The sequence below is a fragment of the Nematolebias whitei genome, chromosome 9 (genome assembly GCF_014905685.2).
Source record: "Nematolebias whitei isolate Nwh7 chromosome 9, NemWhi1, whole genome shotgun sequence".
NCBI classification, from domain to species: domain Eukaryota; kingdom Metazoa; phylum Chordata; class Actinopteri; order Cyprinodontiformes; family Rivulidae; genus Nematolebias; species Nematolebias whitei.
The window spans coordinates 37283981-37304468 of record NC_056506.1 but is presented as its reverse complement, the minus strand read 5'-3'; the positions used below and the strand labels follow the sequence as shown (position 1 = coordinate 37304468).

The 20488-nt window shown below is 40.3% G+C and overlaps 1 protein-coding gene across 1 annotated transcript in view; it reads right to left on the bottom strand.

Annotated features, from left to right (window-relative positions):
• The window catches only part of agap3 (ArfGAP with GTPase domain, ankyrin repeat and PH domain 3), a gene marked incomplete at its 3' end in the record, with an annotated part of 155826 nt that extends 150788 nt beyond the window's left edge, over positions 1–5038 (bottom strand). Inside the window, 1 exon segment of the mRNA XM_037682312.1 lies at positions 4244–5038. Coding sequence (XP_037538240.1) covers positions 4244–4616 — 373 coding nt within the window.
• Between the last annotated feature and the right edge of the window lie 15450 nt (positions 5039–20488).

Sequence of the window (20488 nt, the reverse complement as noted above, 5' to 3'; positions counted from 1 at the left end):
GATGGATGGATGGATGGATGGATGGATGGATGGATGGATGGATGGATGGAACTACCACTAAAGTGCCTCAAACCATTGCACCCTGACAATCAGCTGTCCTTGTTGTGATCCAGCTCAAGCCTTCACAGATAGGTCTTGAATCCAGATCCTGACAGGTGTATTCAGTGATGCCAGTAAGGTAGAGCAGTGTTGTTGAACTGCTTAACCAGTGAAGATGCAGAAGGGAATCATCAAATAACACATTGTCTTCTATAAACTGAACATGGAGAAGTATAAATATATTGGGACAAAATACAATAGGTCTTGATGTCATCTTTCTTGGCACTATATGATAATTAATACAGTGGTGCTGCCACAAATGGATATTCAAATAATAAAATAATCAAGCTTTATTCCCAGTGTCATATTTCTGTATTGAACTTTTTTTGAATTTCCCAGTGTCAATACCTCCTAGCTCCTTGCGGGGGCGCTGAATTAGAGAAACCTGATCAGAAGTTAATCAGCCAAAGAAGAAAAACTTGATCGGAGCAGAAGGATAATGTCAAACAATGCTTCAGAAAAGTTCCAGATAATTCAACTTTATTTAAGTGCTGTATTACAATAATACTGCTGACCATACATTTAAAATCTAAGTTGTTTTTCTTTCGGCTGCTCTTTTACAGGGGGTCGCCACAAACTTGCATGAAAGATCTGGCAATCGTTTTGTACCGGATGCCCTACCTGACGCAACCTGGGATTGAATTCACAACCTTGGGATTACAGGACCACAACACTGGCAGATCAACCTAGTGCATTCCCTAGTGTTATAGATCTACTGTATATCAAATCATACCCTATCCCCCAATTGCTCCCCGAGTGCTTTCGATAGCTGCACACTGCTCCACCTGGTGGTGGATGGGTTAAATGCAGAGAGCCAATTTTGCCATTGTATAGAAACATACAATAATGACAACACATAAATTATTATTATTATTATTATTATTATCATATTTTGAGATACACTGCAACAAGAAATTCAAACATCCCAGTGCACTTTGGTGCACAAATTTTCTTGTGCGTCACAAACTGGAGGTCTCCATTAGCCCATCATGTTCCGACCTTGCTTGGTAATCTGACCCTGTGCCGACAATTCATCCCCATTTTCTTCCCTTTCAAAATTATAATACAGACAACAGTTAAAGTGTGACGTTTGGCCTGGAGAACCCTAGTTAACTTGGATACTTAAATTCCAGCCATATTTAATCAAAACTTATTTGCAGTGTAACCTATGACCTCTTCACTTGTTACTCCTACATTTTTGTGAAGCCATTTTGCTTGAGGGTTTTCTAGATGAGCGATTCTTATATAGTGAATTTCATGTTTGCCCAGTCTACCAGTGTCCATCATTCTGCTTTCACAAATCTGTTTTTTCTATTTTAAAAGAATCCAGAAGAGCAAAAACAACCTGTTCTCGTGCACTATTTGATAACGCAAAATGAAACGGCTCACAGAAACTACAGGCACCCCAAACAGCAGTTGTTACAAAAGGAGGAAAAAAGAAAAGGACGGATGTGTCACAGCCTTATAAAAGAAAGATTTCATTAATCAACAAAACAAGAGGGAGACCTTAGTATTGATGGGAATTCATTTTGCAGGGGGTGTCACTTCTATTCACCCTTTCTTCAGTTAAATGCATGAGCCACTGGTTCCTTAGCAACAGTCTCTGCAATGATGCAACATTGAAGAGGAACAGATCTGCAGCTCCACAGTGCAGGTGAAGACAAGTCAGTCAAGGTCTGCTCTTCAAAGCCTCTTAAAATTATGGTTAATAGGGAAACTGCATCTCAATTACCCAGATGAAAAAGTACAGACATTTTTTATCCAACTGCAGACAGGTTTTATCAGAAAGATTCAAACATCTTTTATGCTTTTTGACAAAAAGTCTAATGTTAGATAACAAATTCACTATGTTGCTTTGTGCTTGTAAAGCAAAATGCACTTTAAATATATTAAAAATGTGGTAAATAAGTTAGTCAGCAGTTTGTTTGAATGTGCCTAGTCATTTTAAGATGGCTTTGGTCTCAAACACCGCAAGATACCTTCATTAAATCATAAAAATGCCACCTGCATCATGAAGGACCCCACTCACCCAGCACACACACTTTTTGCCCCGCTCCCCTCAGGAAGGAGGTTAAGGAGCATTAAGTGAAGAACCACTAAACTGAGGAACAGCTTCTACCCTGAGGTTGTTAGACTCATGAATCTCTAACCAGAATAATCACTGTGAAAAAAAATCACATCATGTTGCTGCTGATCTGCTTCATGTTGCTGCTGATCTGCTTCATGTTGCTGCTGATCTGCTTCATGTTGCTGCTGATCTGTTTCATGTTGCTCCTGATCTGTTTCATGTTGCTGTGTTCATTTGTGCTCATCTGCTCACACAGACTCATGTTCGTGCTGCTGTTCGGCGTATTGTGTTTATTGTTTTTATGCTATTAGTGCTTAGTGTATTTTTGCTGATGCTTTTCTTAGTTCATATGTCATATGTTCATATATTCATATCATAGTTCATGAAATCAGGTCTCTCTTGTAAATGAGTCCTTGAGGCTCAATAGGATTTACCTGTCTAAATAAAGGTTGAATGAAAAAAAAAATCTTAGATCTTATTACTGTTTTTCTTTTACATGTTGTTGTTGGATGCAACTGGGACCCTGTATACATAATTTCATTCCACCACATGTACCACATGTGGTGCGAATGACAAAGAATATCTGAAAATTTAACATGCTACACATTTTTCAGACAGTAAAATCACATTTCTTGTCTTTCCTTTAAGTTCAATAATCAGAAAAGTGCCACCCCAATGTCGTGGAACAACGAGAAGCTACAACCTACTCCATCAGACATGACTCAGTAATTCTGAATTTATTGGCTCCCTGACTTTTTATTCTTACGCCATCTCAAATCTCAATCAGCAAATGTACAGCTTGTTTGTGGGCACTATGCAGAAAAGTGTGAATTCTCAAATGACAAAAAAAACAACAAAAAAAAAAACACAGGCCTGAGTGAGAACAAACAACAAAAGTTCAGTTTAGCACCACAAAAATGTGCCTGTTTCAAATTCACAGCACCCGACAGAGGAATATTAGTTTTCCTTTTGGTCAAATCGTTTGCTCTGAGATGAAACAAATAAACTGAGTGAATGATCAACCGTTTTCTTTTTGTTTTGTTTTTAAGAGCGCATCTGAGAAAAGGCTCACCTCCTCAAGAGGCAGACAAAAAGAAGTGTTTTCAATGAAAATAAAAAAGTTGATACCATTCATTCTTTTTTTTTATTATTATTATTATTTCCATTCTAGACTGACTGTGCCTCAATGTATCACTGTCATGTTTTAGGTCTTGCAATGACCTTTTTTGCAGTAAATTCAAATAAATAAAAAAAACATAACACTAACTCGGAATGTATAGGGTTGCACATGCTTTCACTAATATCATCTCATAAAATCTGTAATTTCTGCTTTGTTGAAACAATAAATCAGTTGGACTGTAAGATCATCATAAACATCTTGATTCCAAACGTATCCATACGCACGGGGTTGAGTATACTCTTCAAGACCTTTGGCAGCCCAGTTGTGATCGACATTAAAGTCACAACAAGAAAACGGTTGCATGACACACGAGAAACCGCTACCATAATTGAGCACGTCTGCATGTGGCAGTGCATCATCTCCAGCTGACACAACGCTGTTTCTCTGCACACGTCAACAGGGAGGTCTGGATCAGTCATTGTTAGCATTCCCTGGAAGTTTGGCACCGTGTTGGACTGCCACTGAGACGAAGGACACGGTCACGGAGCGGTGGTCGGTACCATCTCCGAGGAGCATCAGCTCTGCTGGAAGTGCTGTTCCTGCATTGTTAGTCAATCAATAGTTTCTGGGCAACATTTCACATTTGGCAACCTCTGCGTTGCACTATCTAAAACAAAAATCTGACTCCCATCACAGGTCCAGTTGGAGCAGAAGCAGATCCCAGAGTTAATTTCCAGGGCACTGATTAGAAATAGCTTCTGCTCGTGTTATTGTTCTGACTGCAGAGGATGGGTGCAGTTCGATCCCTGAACAGGACTACAGATCAGCTACGCCCCCATCCTCCAAGAAGGACTGTTGACAGTGGGCTGTGCCTAAAATGACATGGTTACCAGTAATCAAAAGGGACATGTGGTCCCCAAACCCCCTTCAATGAATGAAAGTAACGGTTTCCTCACCTTCGATGGAGATGACGTGCTCCCTGATCTGGTTCTGCAGGGCCAGGTCATCGATGCGCTCGATCAGGTCGTAGATGGCGTAGATGTTCGGGTGGACGGACTCGAACCGGTGGATCTCTGCTCTGATGGCCGCCGAGTTGGACAAAACGAACTGCGAGCCGGCCGAACCGGGCTGCGCTGCCTGGCCCGACACAGTCCCCGAACCGAACTGGCCGGCTCCCGAGCTGGCGCCGGACGATCCGGATCCGAACTGGGACGGGATGGACTGGGGCACGGGGACCGGGACGGGCGCGGGGACCGTGCCCGGAGCGGGCATGGCCGGCTGGGACTGCTGCGAGAGACCGGACACTGGGACGCCCGACTGGAAATTCATTCTTGGGGGTGGGGTGGGGAGGGGGGTGTTCTTGTGAATATTCTTTCTCTGGATTCTTCTAAATCAAATCAAACCTGCACGCACTGGAAACTGGTCAGGCGAGGCGAACAAAAGAAGTTCGCGCGACGTGCTCGGTCCAGGAACGCGAACGGCGCAGACGCATCAATGGTTTGGTGTCCAGCTGCAACAAAACGCGCCTCATTTGATTAAAACTTGACCGTGATTCATTTTCCGCTATCGGCCAGGTCTGCCCAGGGCCTTTCTCTCTCCCTCCCTCTGTGCTCGCCTTACAAACCCGCAGTGCAGCCACTCGGACACCTCCCACACCGCCGGAGCTGCTCGCTTTCAAGGAGACAATGGGCTTGAGCCAGGCGCCCGCTCCACGACGCGCACCCGCCCTGAACGCTGTTGTTCCTCCGCTCAAATGAAATAGTGTTTTGGTCCTCTTCAGTCCAAGTGCTCCCAGCCCAGAGCACCTCCTCCTCCTCCGTCCCTCCCTCCTCCGCATGCTAAAACGTCACCCAACGCGTAATTTCACTTGAGAATGACGGGGGAGGGAGGTGCGATTGGATTTCTGGTGAAATGGTGAAAAAAATCACAACGTGAACGCCATCACAATACCTACTGATGGTTATGCAACCACGATACATAAACACATAAACAACAGCAAAATATATATTATTAGTCAGGAGCGTCAACAAATGGGAGCAAAGTTGGGGGGTGGTGGGGGGGGGGCAGCTTCACAGTTTTATCCGTGCGTTTGCAATTTCCCCATAGCTGTTTGAAATCCCTCACAAAAAATCTGGTTTTGAATAATTTAATATAAAAGAAATGTGATTTTTCAAATAAAAACAACTAAATGAAGAAGTAAAACATAAATGTTTAATCTTCCTGAACTGATCCAAGCTGCACGTGAAATATTATAGAGCAACAAGACAATGTGCAGGGTCTCAGAAGGTTCTGTTGTATGTACTTTTTATTAAATATATATAAATTTAAACAAAAAGAGGACACGCTTCAGTAAACTGAACAGGGCATTTGTCTACTTTTCTTCACCCTCTTCCTTTCCAGGTTGCAGGGGATACTGGTGCCCAGCAGTCACAAGTTGTGAGAGGCAGGCCACACCCTGGACAGGTTGCAAGTGCTTTGCAGGACAACACACAGACAACCATTCAAACCATCGCTCACAACAATTTAGAGTTATCAGTTAGCCTTACATGCATGTTTTTGATCTGTGGGGGGGACCAGAGCGCCCAGAGAAAACCCATGTAAACACGGAGAGAACATACAACTCCACCCAGAAAGGTCCCAGGTCAGGATTCAATCCAGCAACCCTTTTTGCCGAAATGCAACAGCTCTTCCAACTGAGCCTCCATGCCACCTGTTAGTAATATGAACAGTAAAAATTAAAAATAGTAGTAAGCCTATATCAGATTGTTAGTTTTGTGTGCCACCCCAAGATCATCAGGGGCCCCCACCTGGCCACCACTTTAAAGCTTTCTGAAAGTTTCTATTATTAGCTGATGCCAAGATTACATTAAGGGTCAAGGTGGTGCAGGAAAGAACAACCTTCACATCAATGTGAAGAAGATGAAGGAGATGGTCGTGGACTTCAGACAGAGCAACACTCCACCCCCCCACCCCAACATAGGAGAATCTGCGGTGGAAGTGGTCTCCAGATACAAGTACTTGGGTGTGCCACCTGAATGACAACCTCAGCTGGAGCAACAACACCACCAGCCTGATCAAGAAAGCTCATCAGAGACTCTACTTCCTCAGGCGGCTGAGACGAGCTGGTCTGGGAAGCTCAGTCCTCACCTCCTTCTACAGGTGTGCAGTGGAGAGCATCCTGTGCTCCAGCATCAACGTGTGGCATGGAGGCTGCACAGCTGCAGAAAGAAAAGCTTTGCAGAGAGTGGTGAAGGCTGCACAGAAGTCTGTCGGAGTCAGCCTCTCCACCATCACAGATATTTACATCTCCAGATTCAGGAAAAGAGCCACCTGCATCATGAAGGACCTCACTCATCCAGCACACACACATTTTGCCCCGCTCCCCTCAGGAAGGAGGTTGAGGAGCATTAAATGTAGAACCACTAGACTGAGGAACAGCTTCTACCCTGAGGCTGTCAGACTCATGAATCTCTAACTAGGATAATCACTGAAAAAAATCACATCATGTTGCTGCTGATCTGTTTCATGTTGCTGCTGATTTGTTTCATGTTGCTGCTGATCTGTTTCATTTTGCTGTGTTCATGCGTGCTCATCTGCTCACACAGATTCATGTTCATGCTGCTGTTCGGCGTATTGTTTTTATGCTATTAGTGCTTAGCATATTTTTAGTTAACGTTTTTCTTAGTTCATATCTTAGATCTTATTACTGTTTTTCTTTTACATTTTAATACTTTTGTTAGGTGTAACTTGGACCCTGTGTACACAATTTCGTTCCACCTCATGTACCACATGTGATGTTAATGACAGTAAAGAACCTTGAATCCTTGAATGTCCAAGGTTCTTTGTTGTCATTCGCATCACATGTGGTCCACACATGTGTACACAGGGTCCCAGTTACACCCAACAGAAGGATAAATTGTAAAAGAAAAACAGTAATAAAGATCTAAAACTACAAGAAATATGCTAAACTAAGAGATAAGATATAATAAACATTAAGTCAAGTCAAGTCAATTTTATTTATAGAGCACATTTAAAACAGAACCTGTTATCAAAGTGCTTAATAACAACAACAACAATCCATGAGTAAAATTAATGAGAAAAAAAATATATATACAATACACTAATAATAATAACTGCAGAATTAATAAAAAGCATTTAAAACAAAGGGTCACAGATTTAAAAAAAACACTAGATCAATTTACATTAAGTGCAAAACAATACGCCGAACAACAGCAGCACGAACATTAAGCTTTTAAGGTAGCAACAAATTCAATATTTAAGACTTAAGATGTTTTATGCTGTTGTTTTCCTTTACCTTAATTTAATCAGGCAAAATCCCATAGAGGTCACAGATCCCCTTTTCAAGGGAAGCCTGGACCTGAGGGTAGTCTAAATACACACGTTTTGGACTGTGGGAGGCAACAGGAACCTGGAGAAAACCCACGCAAACACGAGGACAACATGTACCATAAACTCCACTCAGAATAACCCCAGGTTCGATCTGGGGATTGAACCCAGCAGCTTCTTCCTATGAGGCAACAGTGCTAACCACTTATCCAACGTGCTGCTAAACAAATAAGACATATATATATATATATATATATATATATATATATATATATATATATATATATACTTGATTGTTCAGTGTTCTAGACATAAGTATGCCCTATTTGTATCATGCATCATGCTAAATCAGAGCTGTGAAAATAAGTTAACTAATTGTAAACAGGATATGTTTATGATGTATTCAGCTATAATTCATCAAATGTTTTTAAATGACTAGAAAAGTAAAATAAAAATAAAAATAAATAAAGATAAGAAATGACTTTTACTTGTTAAACTTTCCTCACACAGAGCCAGAGTTGCCTGCTGCTTTGAGTGCTTATTACAACAACAGCTGCTGGTTTCCAGATGACTGTCTCTGTCAGTCAAGATCTGTTGCAGCAGTCTGCTTCTTTTTAATAAAGGCTGGTTCGAACACAAAAATGTAACTTCTAAATCATCATAACTCAAGGTTAGTTGTCTTAATTTTTACAGACTAAGCTTTGAAAATTAAGCTTTATATAGCTAATGAGAAATTGTCACATTAAGTCATTTAAATATTATACAACCAACATTAATAAATCTCAGGCTGTCAGCCTTCAGACTGCCTGCAGCTCTGAAACTACTTTCCAACACATTAATAATCGAGTGTGCAATTGCCATTTGTTTGTATTATTCATGTTACAGATGAACTTGTCTTTCAGAACTGGCATTCATTTTGCTTTTAGTATTCAGTGGTTTGAAGTATAAGTTTATAATTAAAAGTACACCTTTCGTTTGTTCCTCTTTTTTAATCAATAAAATGCCAACAGTTCATGCTAAATAGATGCTCTTCACCTGTTCATGTAATTGTAGATTGGTGCATGTTTATGTAATTATATTCAACTGATTCATTATGTACCACATCCTGTTATGACTGCAGAGAGGATAATGCACATTACAGAACAGCTGCAATGTGACACATAATTTATTATTTTTTTTTTATTTTTTGGTGCAACAGCAGTGTGTCAGAACAATTTTAAATTCGGTTCCAAGTTGATCCCATCGCTTTGAAGATTGTGATCAATATTTATGATTTCCATAATGAATGATGCTGTTCCAAGTAAACAAGTTGCTTTGCTATGAGTGTTGTCACCAAATTTCACAGAACAGACAGGCTTCAGCTTGCTTTTGAAGATGCTAACTGAATAGGATTTTCTGGAATCACTGTGGTACATAATGGAAAATAAAACAAGCACAGGGTCTGGTTTCCTGCTGCATGCTCAATAATCCAGGCTCAACAAACCAGGGTCTGGATGTTTCCTTTTGCCTACTGCTGCCATCTGCTGGACAAAATGTAAAACTTCACTTTAAAAATCCGATGTTCATCTAATCTGATGATGTTTGATGCTAAACCAAACATCCAATCCCACAAAACACAAAATCCAGATAATGCATTGCCGAACAGGTATCAGATATCCCCCCAAAAATGTATATATATAATAATCTCAGATGAATCAGAGCAGATTTGTTTGCATGAAGAAAAAGAATATTATTAAAGAGAAAGGTTACAGGGGAGCGTTGGAGCAGATAGAGAAAGAAAGCTTGTGATTGTTAAGTCGCCGATTCGTATCCCCTGACTGTAACATCAAAATGTGGGTGGGAAAAGTGAAGCAGTGAGTGTAGGAACACAATCAGAAAATAAATAATAATAATAATGTTTACTTTGTTAATTTCCAATACGGAAAAAATCATTCTCTGCTTTTTTCCCATCAGAGGGCTGGAGTGTTGAGAGCATTGCTCAAGAGCCCACGGTGAGGCAAAAAGAGTTGAAGGCCGATGTTGGACTTCTTCTTTCTTTCCCAAATATTTTATGCTGCTCTAGATTGGGATGCACGATATTATTGGCATGGTATCGGTATCGGCTGATATCAGCGATAAAGTTAAATATTGGACATCGGCCATTCCATCAAAATAACTCACCGATATAAAAGGCTTCTGTTTTAAGTTAATTTTTAATTTAAGAAACTGTCAAGTATATCTATTAATGCACTACTACTTATGTGATGTAGCTGCGTTGTCACTTGTGAGCAGGTTGAGTTTAGATTTGTGAAAATTGACAAATTTGCACTGTTCGAATGTTGTCATTGTGTTAGAGAGTAAGTATCATGAATAAATTTGACATTAAGCATAATCCAAGTTGAAGTGTTACATCATTTTCAGCCCCTTTTTGGCATCTGCATTTGGTAGCAGATCAAACTGACAAAGACCATGCAGAATAATGTATTGTTTTAATTCTACACCAGAGAAAGCTATGTAGTCTCTGTAAGTAGATCTACAGTAGGAAAAAAATATTGGTATTGGCATATCGGATATCGGCCAAAAATCCAGTATCGTGCATCTCTGGCTCTAGAGATTCAAACGTACAACATTCTGATCGTAGGTTCGCCTTCTCATATCTCTGCACCACCACACTCCCAATGGTAATAAATACAGCAACTACTAAGAAATGTCCAGAGTTTGCATTTTTTATTTTAGTTTTGTACATTTCAAATATTCTTACATATAAATAATAATCCATCCATCCATTATCTTTTACCCTCTTCTTTCATTTTGGGTCACGGGGGTCGCCGGTGCCCATGTCCAGCAATCACTGTGCGAGGTGGGGTACACCCTGGACGGGTCGCAAGTCCATCACAGAGCCACATAGAGACAAACGAGACAAACAACCATTCACTCTCTCCAGAATGCAACCCAAATTAGAAAAAGAAAGTAATAAAAATAGATCTTACAACAAAATAATACACAGGTAGTTATTTATTTAGCTCTTACTTGCTTGATCATTTGTATTTACCCAAAACTAAGCCAGAAAACAGAAAAAGGTGTGTGGAAAAACAAAGTACAGTAATACAATGCTGTAATCTATTCATAGGGTGTGCTGAAGCCAGATTCTGCTCAGCAGATTTATCACCCAGTAATCAGCAGGTGTGAGAATCTCTGTGAAAGCTGAAGTCTGGAGCAGATGAGAGAATTAACGTAATGCAAAAAATTGTAGGCATCTGAAATTATGAAAATCAATTACCGTATCAATGTGGGAATGAAGTTTCATGTGTCCAAGAGACCAAGTGAAAGGGCAGTAAGGCTCACAGCACTGGAGCAGATTTTAAACTGTTTTACTATGGTGTGGCTAGAAAGCGAAATGAAGTAGAGGTGATCCTGAAGGAGGAGTTGACAAATAGTGTAGCAGGTGAACAGAGTGTCAGATGCTAAATATTGTCAGTGGTCTATGGTTCACAGGCAGAATGTGATGAAGAGGAGGAAGATACATTTTGGAAGGATCTGGATGTAGTGATAGAGAGCATTCCCAGGGAGGAGAGAGTGGTGGTCGGAGCAGACCTGAATGGACATGTTGGTGAAGGAAACAGAGGGGATGAGGAAGTGATGGGTAGGTTTGGTGTCAAGGAACGAAACCAGGAAGGACACATGGTGGTGGATTTTGCCAAGAGAATGGAAATGGCTGTAGTCAACACTTATTTCCAAAAGTGAGAGGAACATAGAGGGACCTATTAGAGTGGAGGGAGGAGTACGCAGGTCGACTACATTCTGTGTAGAAGAGGAAGCCTGAGGGAGATTGGAGACTGTAAGGTTGTGGCAGGGGAGAGCGTGGCCAGACAGCATCGTATGGTTGTCTGTAGAATGAATGTTATTGTGAAGAAGGGAAAAAGAGGTTAACCAGAGAAGAACACCAAATGGTGGAAGCTGAAGAAGGAATATTGTTGTGAGGAATTCAGAAATGAGCTGTTAAAGAGTTTGGGTGGTAAGAAAGAGCTTCAATGACTGGGCTACTACAGCAACAGTAACTAGAGAGACAGGTTGAAAGGTGAGTCTTCTGGACAGAGACACGATGATAAGGAAACCTAGTGGTGGAATAGTGAAGTGTAGGAAGTTAATCAGAAAAAGAGGTTAGCCATGAAGAAATAGGACGAGAGGACTGAAGAGATGAGACATGAAAATAGGGAAATGCAACATAAAGCAAAGAGGTAGCTAAGGCAAATTAGCAATGAAGTAAGAAGAGGAATGATCTGAAGCTGCATCGACAGCTGGGCCCATAACGCCCGACTGCCTGCTGCAGCATGGCAAATACAGAGAGAAAGCAACAGTGGCTTCTTCAGACATCCAGTACTCTTTTAATTATTTCAAATTGGGCTTCCAGAAGCAATTAAGGCAGGAGAGGAAGACAGCATGCGAGAAGACTGAAGAGAGGAGACAGGAATATAGGGAAATGCAACATAGAGCAAAGAGGTGGCTAAGGCAAAGCAGAAGGCGTATGATGCGTTTTATGGGAGGCTGGACACTAAAGAGGGTGAGAAGAATTTGTATTGACAAGTTGGAAAGACAGAAGGGTCAGGTTGGAAAGGATGTGCAGCAAGTTAGGCATATTAAAGACAGGAAGGGTAATGTTCTAACAAGTGAGGAGAGCATGATGGGAAGATGGAAGGAGTACTTTGAGGAGCTAATGAATGAAGATAATGAAAGAGAAAGAAGAGTAGAGAACACCACAACATTTGTGAATGGTTGAGGATCAAATTGTGACTTTCTGGTCCCAAGTAGTCGGCCCTACCTCTACCCCATCTCGACCTCCAACAGGTGGAAAAAAATGTAGAGATGTGGAGGTATGCACTTGAAAGAAAAGGAATGAAAGTCAGCCGTAGTAAGACAGAGTAGATGTGTGTGAATGAGAGGGAGACAGGTAAATGGTACATGGACTGTACTTATATATTCCATCTCATGAAGATACTCAAAGCGCTTTACACTACAATCTGTGCCCTCATTTACCCATTCATACATCACTCTACTAGATCTATACAGAGAATAATCAGTGCTTTATAACATTCATACACCGATGGGACACACATCGGAAACAATGAGGGGTTCAGTGTCTTGCCCAGGGACACTTCAGCATGTGACTGCTGGAGGAATCTTACCCCCAACTCTTGCCTTGGAGGATGACTGCTCTAACCAGGTAGAACATTGAGGCTACACGGAGCAGAGATCACAAAGGTGCAGGACTTCAAGTACTTGGGGTCCACTGTCCAGGAAAATTGGGAGTGTAGTAAAAAGGTGAAAAAGAGAGTCCAGGCAGGATGGAGAAAGGAGTGATTTGCGATAAAAGAATGGCAGTAAAGGTCAAAGGAAAAGTTTACAAGATGGTCTGGAGACAGTGCCACTGACAAAAAGACAGGAGAAAGAACTGGAAGTGGTAGAAATAAAGATGTTGAGTTTCTTCTTAGGAGTGACAAGGATGTATAGAATTAGGAATGAGATCATCAGAGGTACAGCACAGGTTGATAAACTGGGAGATAAAGTTAGACATCAGACTGAGATGGTTTGGACATATCTAGAGAAGGGACAGTGGTCAAAGGATATTGGTAGAAGAATGTTAGAAATGCAGCTGCCAGGAAAAAGACAAAAAAGAAGGCCAAAGAGGAGATATATGGATGCAGTTAGAGAGGACATGGAGGTAGTTGGGGTGAGGACAGATGATGCAGAGGACAGAGTGAGATGAAGAATGATTCTCTGTGGCGACCCCTAAAGAGGAAAAAGCCAAAAGAAGAAGAAGAATCTGGGGAGGGCTAAAGGGCCATTTCCTGACCCTGTAGAGTTGATTATTTGGCTGAGGAAAGAATATTCACATGAGGACAATATCTAGGACAGATGCTAATCTTCCCACGAGGTCAAAGTAAGTTTACCCAAAGGCCAAATTATGATAAGAGAACCTGCACACCATCCAAGAGCTACTGGTATTTACTTCTCAGACTGTAGACAATCAAATTTGAAGTTATCAGTAACATTTGAAAAACACAAGTATGACTTGTTATGATGGTGTTTTTTTTTTTTTCTTCAAGAATTGTACTAGTCTCTTAAAACAAACAAAAAAACAATAGAAGAAAAAACATGGTGGCACAGCTTAGGTTTTCAAAGATTTATCTTAAACAAACCACAGGATATCTGGAGCAGTGTTGTTTGGGTAAATGAAACAAATGTGGCAACGTGCCATGTTTGGTGGACAAACACAGCTTATCAGTACAAGCAATGTAAAAATTGTTAAGCATGGTAGTAGAGGAGTAATTATTTGTGTGTGTTTTGTGGTACAGTGCCTTGCGAAAGTATTGGGCCCCCTTGAACTTTTCAACCTTTTGCCACATTTCAGGCTTCAAACATAAAGATATAAAATTTTATTTTTTTGTGAAGAATCAACAACAAGTGGGACACAATCGTGAAGTGGAATGAAATTTATTGAATGTGTCAAACTTTTTAAACAAATAAAAAACTGAAAAGTGGGGAGTGCAATATTATTCGGCCCCTTTACTTTCAGTGCAGCAAACTCACTCCAGAAGTTCAGTGAGGATCTATGAATGATCCAATGTTGTCCCAAATGACTGATGATGATAAATAGAATCCACCTGTGTGGAATCAAGTCTCCGTATAAATGCACCTGCTCTGTGATAGTCTCAGGGTTCTGTTAAAAGCGAAGAGCATCATGAAGACCAAGGAACACACCAGGCAGGTCTGAGATACTGTTGTGGAGAAGTTTAAAGTAGGATTTGGATACAAAAAGATTTCCCAAGCTTTAAACATCCCAAGGAGCACTGTGCAAGCAATCATATTGAAATGGAAGGAGTATCAGACCACTGCAAATCTACCAAGACCTGGCAGTCCCTCTAAACTTTCATCTCGAACAAGGAGAAGACTGATCAGAGATGCAGCCAAGAGGCCCATGATCACTCTGGATGAACTGCAGAGATCTGCAGCTGAGGTGGGAGAGTCTGTCCATGGGACAACAATCAGTCGTACACTGCACAAATCTGGCCTTTATGGAAGAGTGGCAAGAAGATAGCCATTTCTCAAAGATATCCAGAAAACGTGTTGTTTAAAGTTTGCCACAAGCACCTGGGAGACACACCAAACATGTGGAAGAAGGTGCTCTGGTCAGATGAAACCTAAATCGAATTGTTTGGCCACAATGCAAAACGATATTTGGCGTAAAAGCAACACAGCTCATCACCCTGAACACACCATTCCCACTGTCAAACATGGTGGTGGCAGCATCATGGTTTGGGCCTGCTTTTCGTCAACAGGGACAGGGAAGATGGTCAGAATTGATGGGAAGATGGATGGGGCCAAATACAGGACCATTCTGGAAGAAAACCTGTTTGAGTCTGCAAGAGACCTGAGACTGGGACAGAGATTTATCTTCCAACAAGACAATGATCCAAAACATAAAGCTAAATCTACAATGGAATGGTTCACAAATAAACATATCCAGGTGTTGGAATGGCCAAGTCAAAGTCCAGACCTGAATCCAATTGAGAATCTGTGGAAAGAGCTGAAGACAGCTGTTCACAAACGCTCTCCATCCAACCTCACTGAGCTCGAGCTGTTTTGCAAGAAAGAATAGGCAGAATTGAAAAGTTCAAGGAGGCTGAATACTTTTGCAAGGCACTGTATATGGGACTTGATAAACTTGAATTGACCATGAACTCCTCCGTCTACCAAAGTACTTTTTGTAGTCAAACGAGGGGCTTTTTCTCTCCCAGCTAAGTTTTGGTTTGAACTTTATTCAAGGATTCAAGGATTCAAGGCTCTTAAGTCATACGCACCACATGTGGTACATGTGGTGGAACAAAATTGTGAACACAGGATCCCAGTTACGTCCAACAAAAGTATAAAGATGTAAAAGAAAAACAATAATAAGAGCTAAGATATGAACTAAGAAAAACGCTAACTAAAAATACACTAAGCACTGCCAAAAACAAAACAAAAACAATGCCTAACAGCAGCACGAACATGAGTCTCTGTGAGCAGATGAGTACGAATAAACACAGTAGCATGAAATAAATCAGCTGCAACATGATGTGATTTATTCACAGTGATTATTCTGGTTAGAGATTCATGAGTCTAACAACCTCAGTCTAGAAGCTGTTCCTCAGTCTAGTGGTTCTACACTTAATGCTCCTCAACCTCCTGCCTGAGGGGAGCGGGGCAAAAAGTGTGTGTGCTGGGTGAGTGGGGTCCTTCATGATGCAGGTGGCCCTCTTCCTGCATCTGGAGGTGTAGATGTCTGTGATGGTGGAGAGACTGACTCTTACAGTCTTCTGTGCAGTCTTCACCACTCTCTGCAAAGCTTTTCTTTCTGCAGCTGTGCAGCCTCCATGCCACACGTTGATGCTGGAGCACAGGATGCTCTCCACTGCACACCGTGAGGACTGAGCTTCTCAGACCAGCTCACCTCAGCCTCCTGAGGAAGTAGAGTCTCTGATGAACTTTCTTGATCAGGCTGGTAGTGTTGTTGCCCCAGCTGAGGTTGTCATTCAGGTGGCACACCCAAGTACTTGTAGTTCGAGACCACTTCCACCGCAGATCCTTCTGTGGTGGAAGTGATCTCCATTATGCAAAATGAACAGTGATACCAAGCACTGCACCAACCCTAGTGTTGTTTTGGGACCTCTAAAGATATGTTCACAAGCAGATTAATGCAAACTTTTATGAATTAAAGCAACTTTGTAAAAAAGTTGGAATTTTGTTTTTCACTAAAAAATGAGAAAATGATAAACAGAAAGTGATTATTTCAGGATATTACTGCTTAAAATCAACACACAATTGAATTACAAGTTCACAGATGATGATTCTGCAGTTGAGCTCTTAAAAAAGCCACACAAAAAAAAATGTCTCACCAGATGTTTTTGTGTTTATTCAATTCAACTCAATTGCTATGTTTACTGCAGCAGAAAGTTCACATGTGGGCTTGTTTCTGTCCTCAGGATGAGCAGCAAAGCCTCTGGATCAAAGTAACTAACCCCCACAGTCCAAGGTTAATTCTCCAAAGAGCTCAAGCACCAGAGTCTACTGTGTCCTGACGTTCACCTCAAGGAACATTCCTCCTCCTCAACTGGTTGATCTGTCCCACCATCACACTCCTCTTCACATCCAGAGTATGAACACTGGATATCTGAGGTGCTGGAAAATCAAAAAGTAACACTGAGGAGCAACTGGTTCAGGTTCAGGTTCATTAATTGATTAATTAATTGTATGAAACATTTGTAGGTCTGAGGTCAGCAGTATGAAAAAAACATTTAAATTAGTCATTTACTCCATTTTTACCCCCAGGAACTTCAGTTTCATGTGCATTAATTGTTGCTTTTAAAGACAAGTTAACCTGTCTTAAAATGTTAATGTTTTTGTAGTTAATATATATAAATTAAACTTTTACTTCTTAAAACCTGTCATCCACGTATGGTGTAAGTCAGTTTGTTCAGTTGCACAAACACATCTTTTTTATTATAAACTGTGAGCATAGACATTTAGTTTTATTTAATAAAGAGTAAGATAAGACTTTAGAAATTTGGATGTCTGTTTGAATGACATCTTGCATCATTTTTTGACATGTAAGGTTTTTTTTCTTCCAGAAATTTAATCTGGCAGTCACTATCAAAGGACATTTACTATCAAAAATGAAAAAGTAAACAGAAGATGTAGCAACTGAAAACCAGCAACCATACAAGACCGAGGGAAGATACTTAACAGACAGGTAACACGTGTGATGATTAGAACTCAGGTGTGACAGAAGAGTAAAAAGCACAACCAGGAGACAGACTTCATATACAGTACATGAAACAAGAGCAATTAACTAAGATGAACAGAGCTGCCAAAACACAAAAATGTGAAAAATCATCTATATTTATACACTGGAACCATTTTCATATTTTTGCAATGTAATGGTTTGAAGTCCATTCAACTCATTAGAAAATAAATATTTTTGTGTTGCTCAACAAAAACATTTAGCAATATATTCAAATTAGAATATATCATTTTATAGTGTTCTGTTGTTTATTGGTCACAATTACAGAGTAATTAAATACTTTAAGAAATAACAGTAACATCGTGTAATTTATAAAAAGACAGTGCAGATTTGAATAAAAGCCTTCTTTAGCTTTATTTTAATTTTGAGTTTCATTCTGATGAATTTGGATCAAAAACATTTTTATGAAACAGTGCCCTCAAGTGGATATAAGGCAGGGATACATTACAAAGACTAGGAAATGAGATCAAAATAAGAAAGATTTAATAAAAAAAGATGTGTAAATTACCAAAATACCTTTAAAAACATGTGCAATTTCATTACTCAAATGCTTTGTTGCTAGATACCTTGATGACATTTTGCAAAATTTTTAACAGTGTTGTGAAAATTGTTACTCATAGACCTACAACAACAGCAATGGCAGAAGTAGAAATAATTTTAGTCAGCAGGTAGCTGTAACACAGTGCCTTGCGAAAGTATTCGGCCTCCTTGAACTTTTCAACCTTTTGCCACATTTCAGGCTTCAAACATAAAAATATAAAATTTTATTTTTTGTGAAGAATCAACAACAAGTGGGACACAATCGTGAAGTGGAATGAAATTTATTGGATGTGTCAAACTTTTTTAACAAATAAAAACTGAAGAGTGGGGCGTGCAATATTATTCGGCCCCCTTGCGTTAATACTTTGTAGCGCCGCCTTTTGCTGCAGTTCCAGCTGCAAGTCTCTTGGGGTATGTCTCCATCAGTTTTGCACATGGAGAGACTGAAATTCTTGCCCATTCTTCCTGTAAAACAGCTCGAGCTCAGTGAGGTTGGATGGAGAGCGTTTGTGAACAGCAGTCTTCAGCTCTTTCCACAGATTCTTGATTGGATTCAGGTCTGGACTTTGACTTGGCCATTCCAACACCTGGATATGTTTATTTGTGAACCATTCCATTGTAGATTTGACTTTATGTTTTGGATCATTGTCTTGTTGGAAGATAAATCTCCGTCCCAGTCTCAGGTCTTTTGCAGATTCAAACAGGTTTTCTTCCAGAACATTCATGTATTTGGCCCCATCCATCTTCCCATCAATTCTGACCATCTTCCCTGTCCCTGTTGACGAAAAGCAGGCCCAAACCATGATGCTGCCACCACCATGTTTGACAGTGGGAATGGTGTGTTCAGGGTGATGAGCTGTGTTGCTTTTATGCCAAACATATCGTTTTGCATTGTGGCCAACAGTTGGATTTTGGTTTCATGTGACCAGAGCACCTTCTTCCACATGTTTGGTGTCTCCCAGGTGCTTGTGACAAACTTTAAACAACACTTTTTATGGATATCTTTGAGAAAGGGCTTTCTTATTGCCACTCTTCCATAAAGGCCAGATTTGTGCAGTGTACGACTGATTGTTGTCCTATGGACAGACTCTCCCACCTCAGCTGCAGATCTCTGCAGTTCATCCAGCGTGATCATGGACCTCTTGGCTGCATCTCTGATCAGTCTTCTCCTTGTTCGAGATGAAAGTTTAGAGGGACGGACGAGTCTTGGTAGATTTGCAATGGTCCGATACTCCTTCCATTTCAATATGATTGCTTGCACAGTGCTCCTTGGGATGTTTAAAGCTTGGGAAATCTTTTTGTATCCAAATCCTACTTTAAACTTCTCCACAACAGTATCTCGGACCTGCCTGGTGTGTTCCTTGGTCTTCATGATGCTCTCTGAACATTGACCAGAACCCTGAGACTATCACAGAGCAGGTGCATTTATACGGAGACTTGATTACACACAAGTGGATTCTATTTATCATCATCAGTCATTTGGGACAACATTGGATCATTCATAGATCCTCACTGAACTTCTGGAGTGAGTTTGCTGCTCTGAAAGTAAAGGGGCCCGATAATATTGCACGCCCACTTTTCAGTTTTTTATTTGTTAAAAAAGTTTGACGCATTCAATAAATTTCATTCCACTTCACGATTGTGTCCCACTTTTTGATTCTTCACAAAAAAAATAAAATTTTATATCTTTATGTTTGAAGCCTGAAATGTGGCAAAAGGTTGAAAAGTTCAAGGGGGGCGAATACTTTCGCAAGGCACTGTATCTTTTCTTGATAAAGATTGTATTTAAACATCAAAACTGATTAACAAAATCACATTATTTGCAAAAAAGCAGAGACTAGACTCAGAAGTTACACCCTCATCTTCATGACTGCACCTTGAGATCCTGTCCATGACCACAAGCATATCTACCTTCATAAAGAGGCAGCCTTGACAGTCCAAGCCTCACAATCAAAAAGCTCGACTTTGCTTTGCAGAAACCAAACAGCCTTTAAAAGTGACCCGGGTGGCACCCCATACTCATGTAGTACCCCCACACAATGCTACAGGGAATGGGATAAAAAGTTCTCCAGATCCACAAAACACATGTGTTTCAGATCCACAAAACACTGTTTGTGGATCTGGCACATGTGGATCACATGTGACTGGCAGTAAAACTCCCATCACCAGGAATTATTCTCATCATTTTAAAATGATGAAAAATGGACAAAAACAAAAATTCCTTTTGATTTCTCAACAATGCTATGTTACAAATAAACCATTAAAATAAACATTTCTAAATTGATATTTCTAAACTGTTCAAATCTAACTAGATAAGATCTAAATTGCGGCTGAGTGAAAGTTAATAAGGTGGAATCATAATGATAGTAAAATTTCAAAATAATAATTCTAGTGCAAAATATATAATTGAAAATTTAATTAAGCCACTATATGAGCTATGTTGAGCTATGTCAAAATAATTATATATATATATATATATATATATATATATATATAT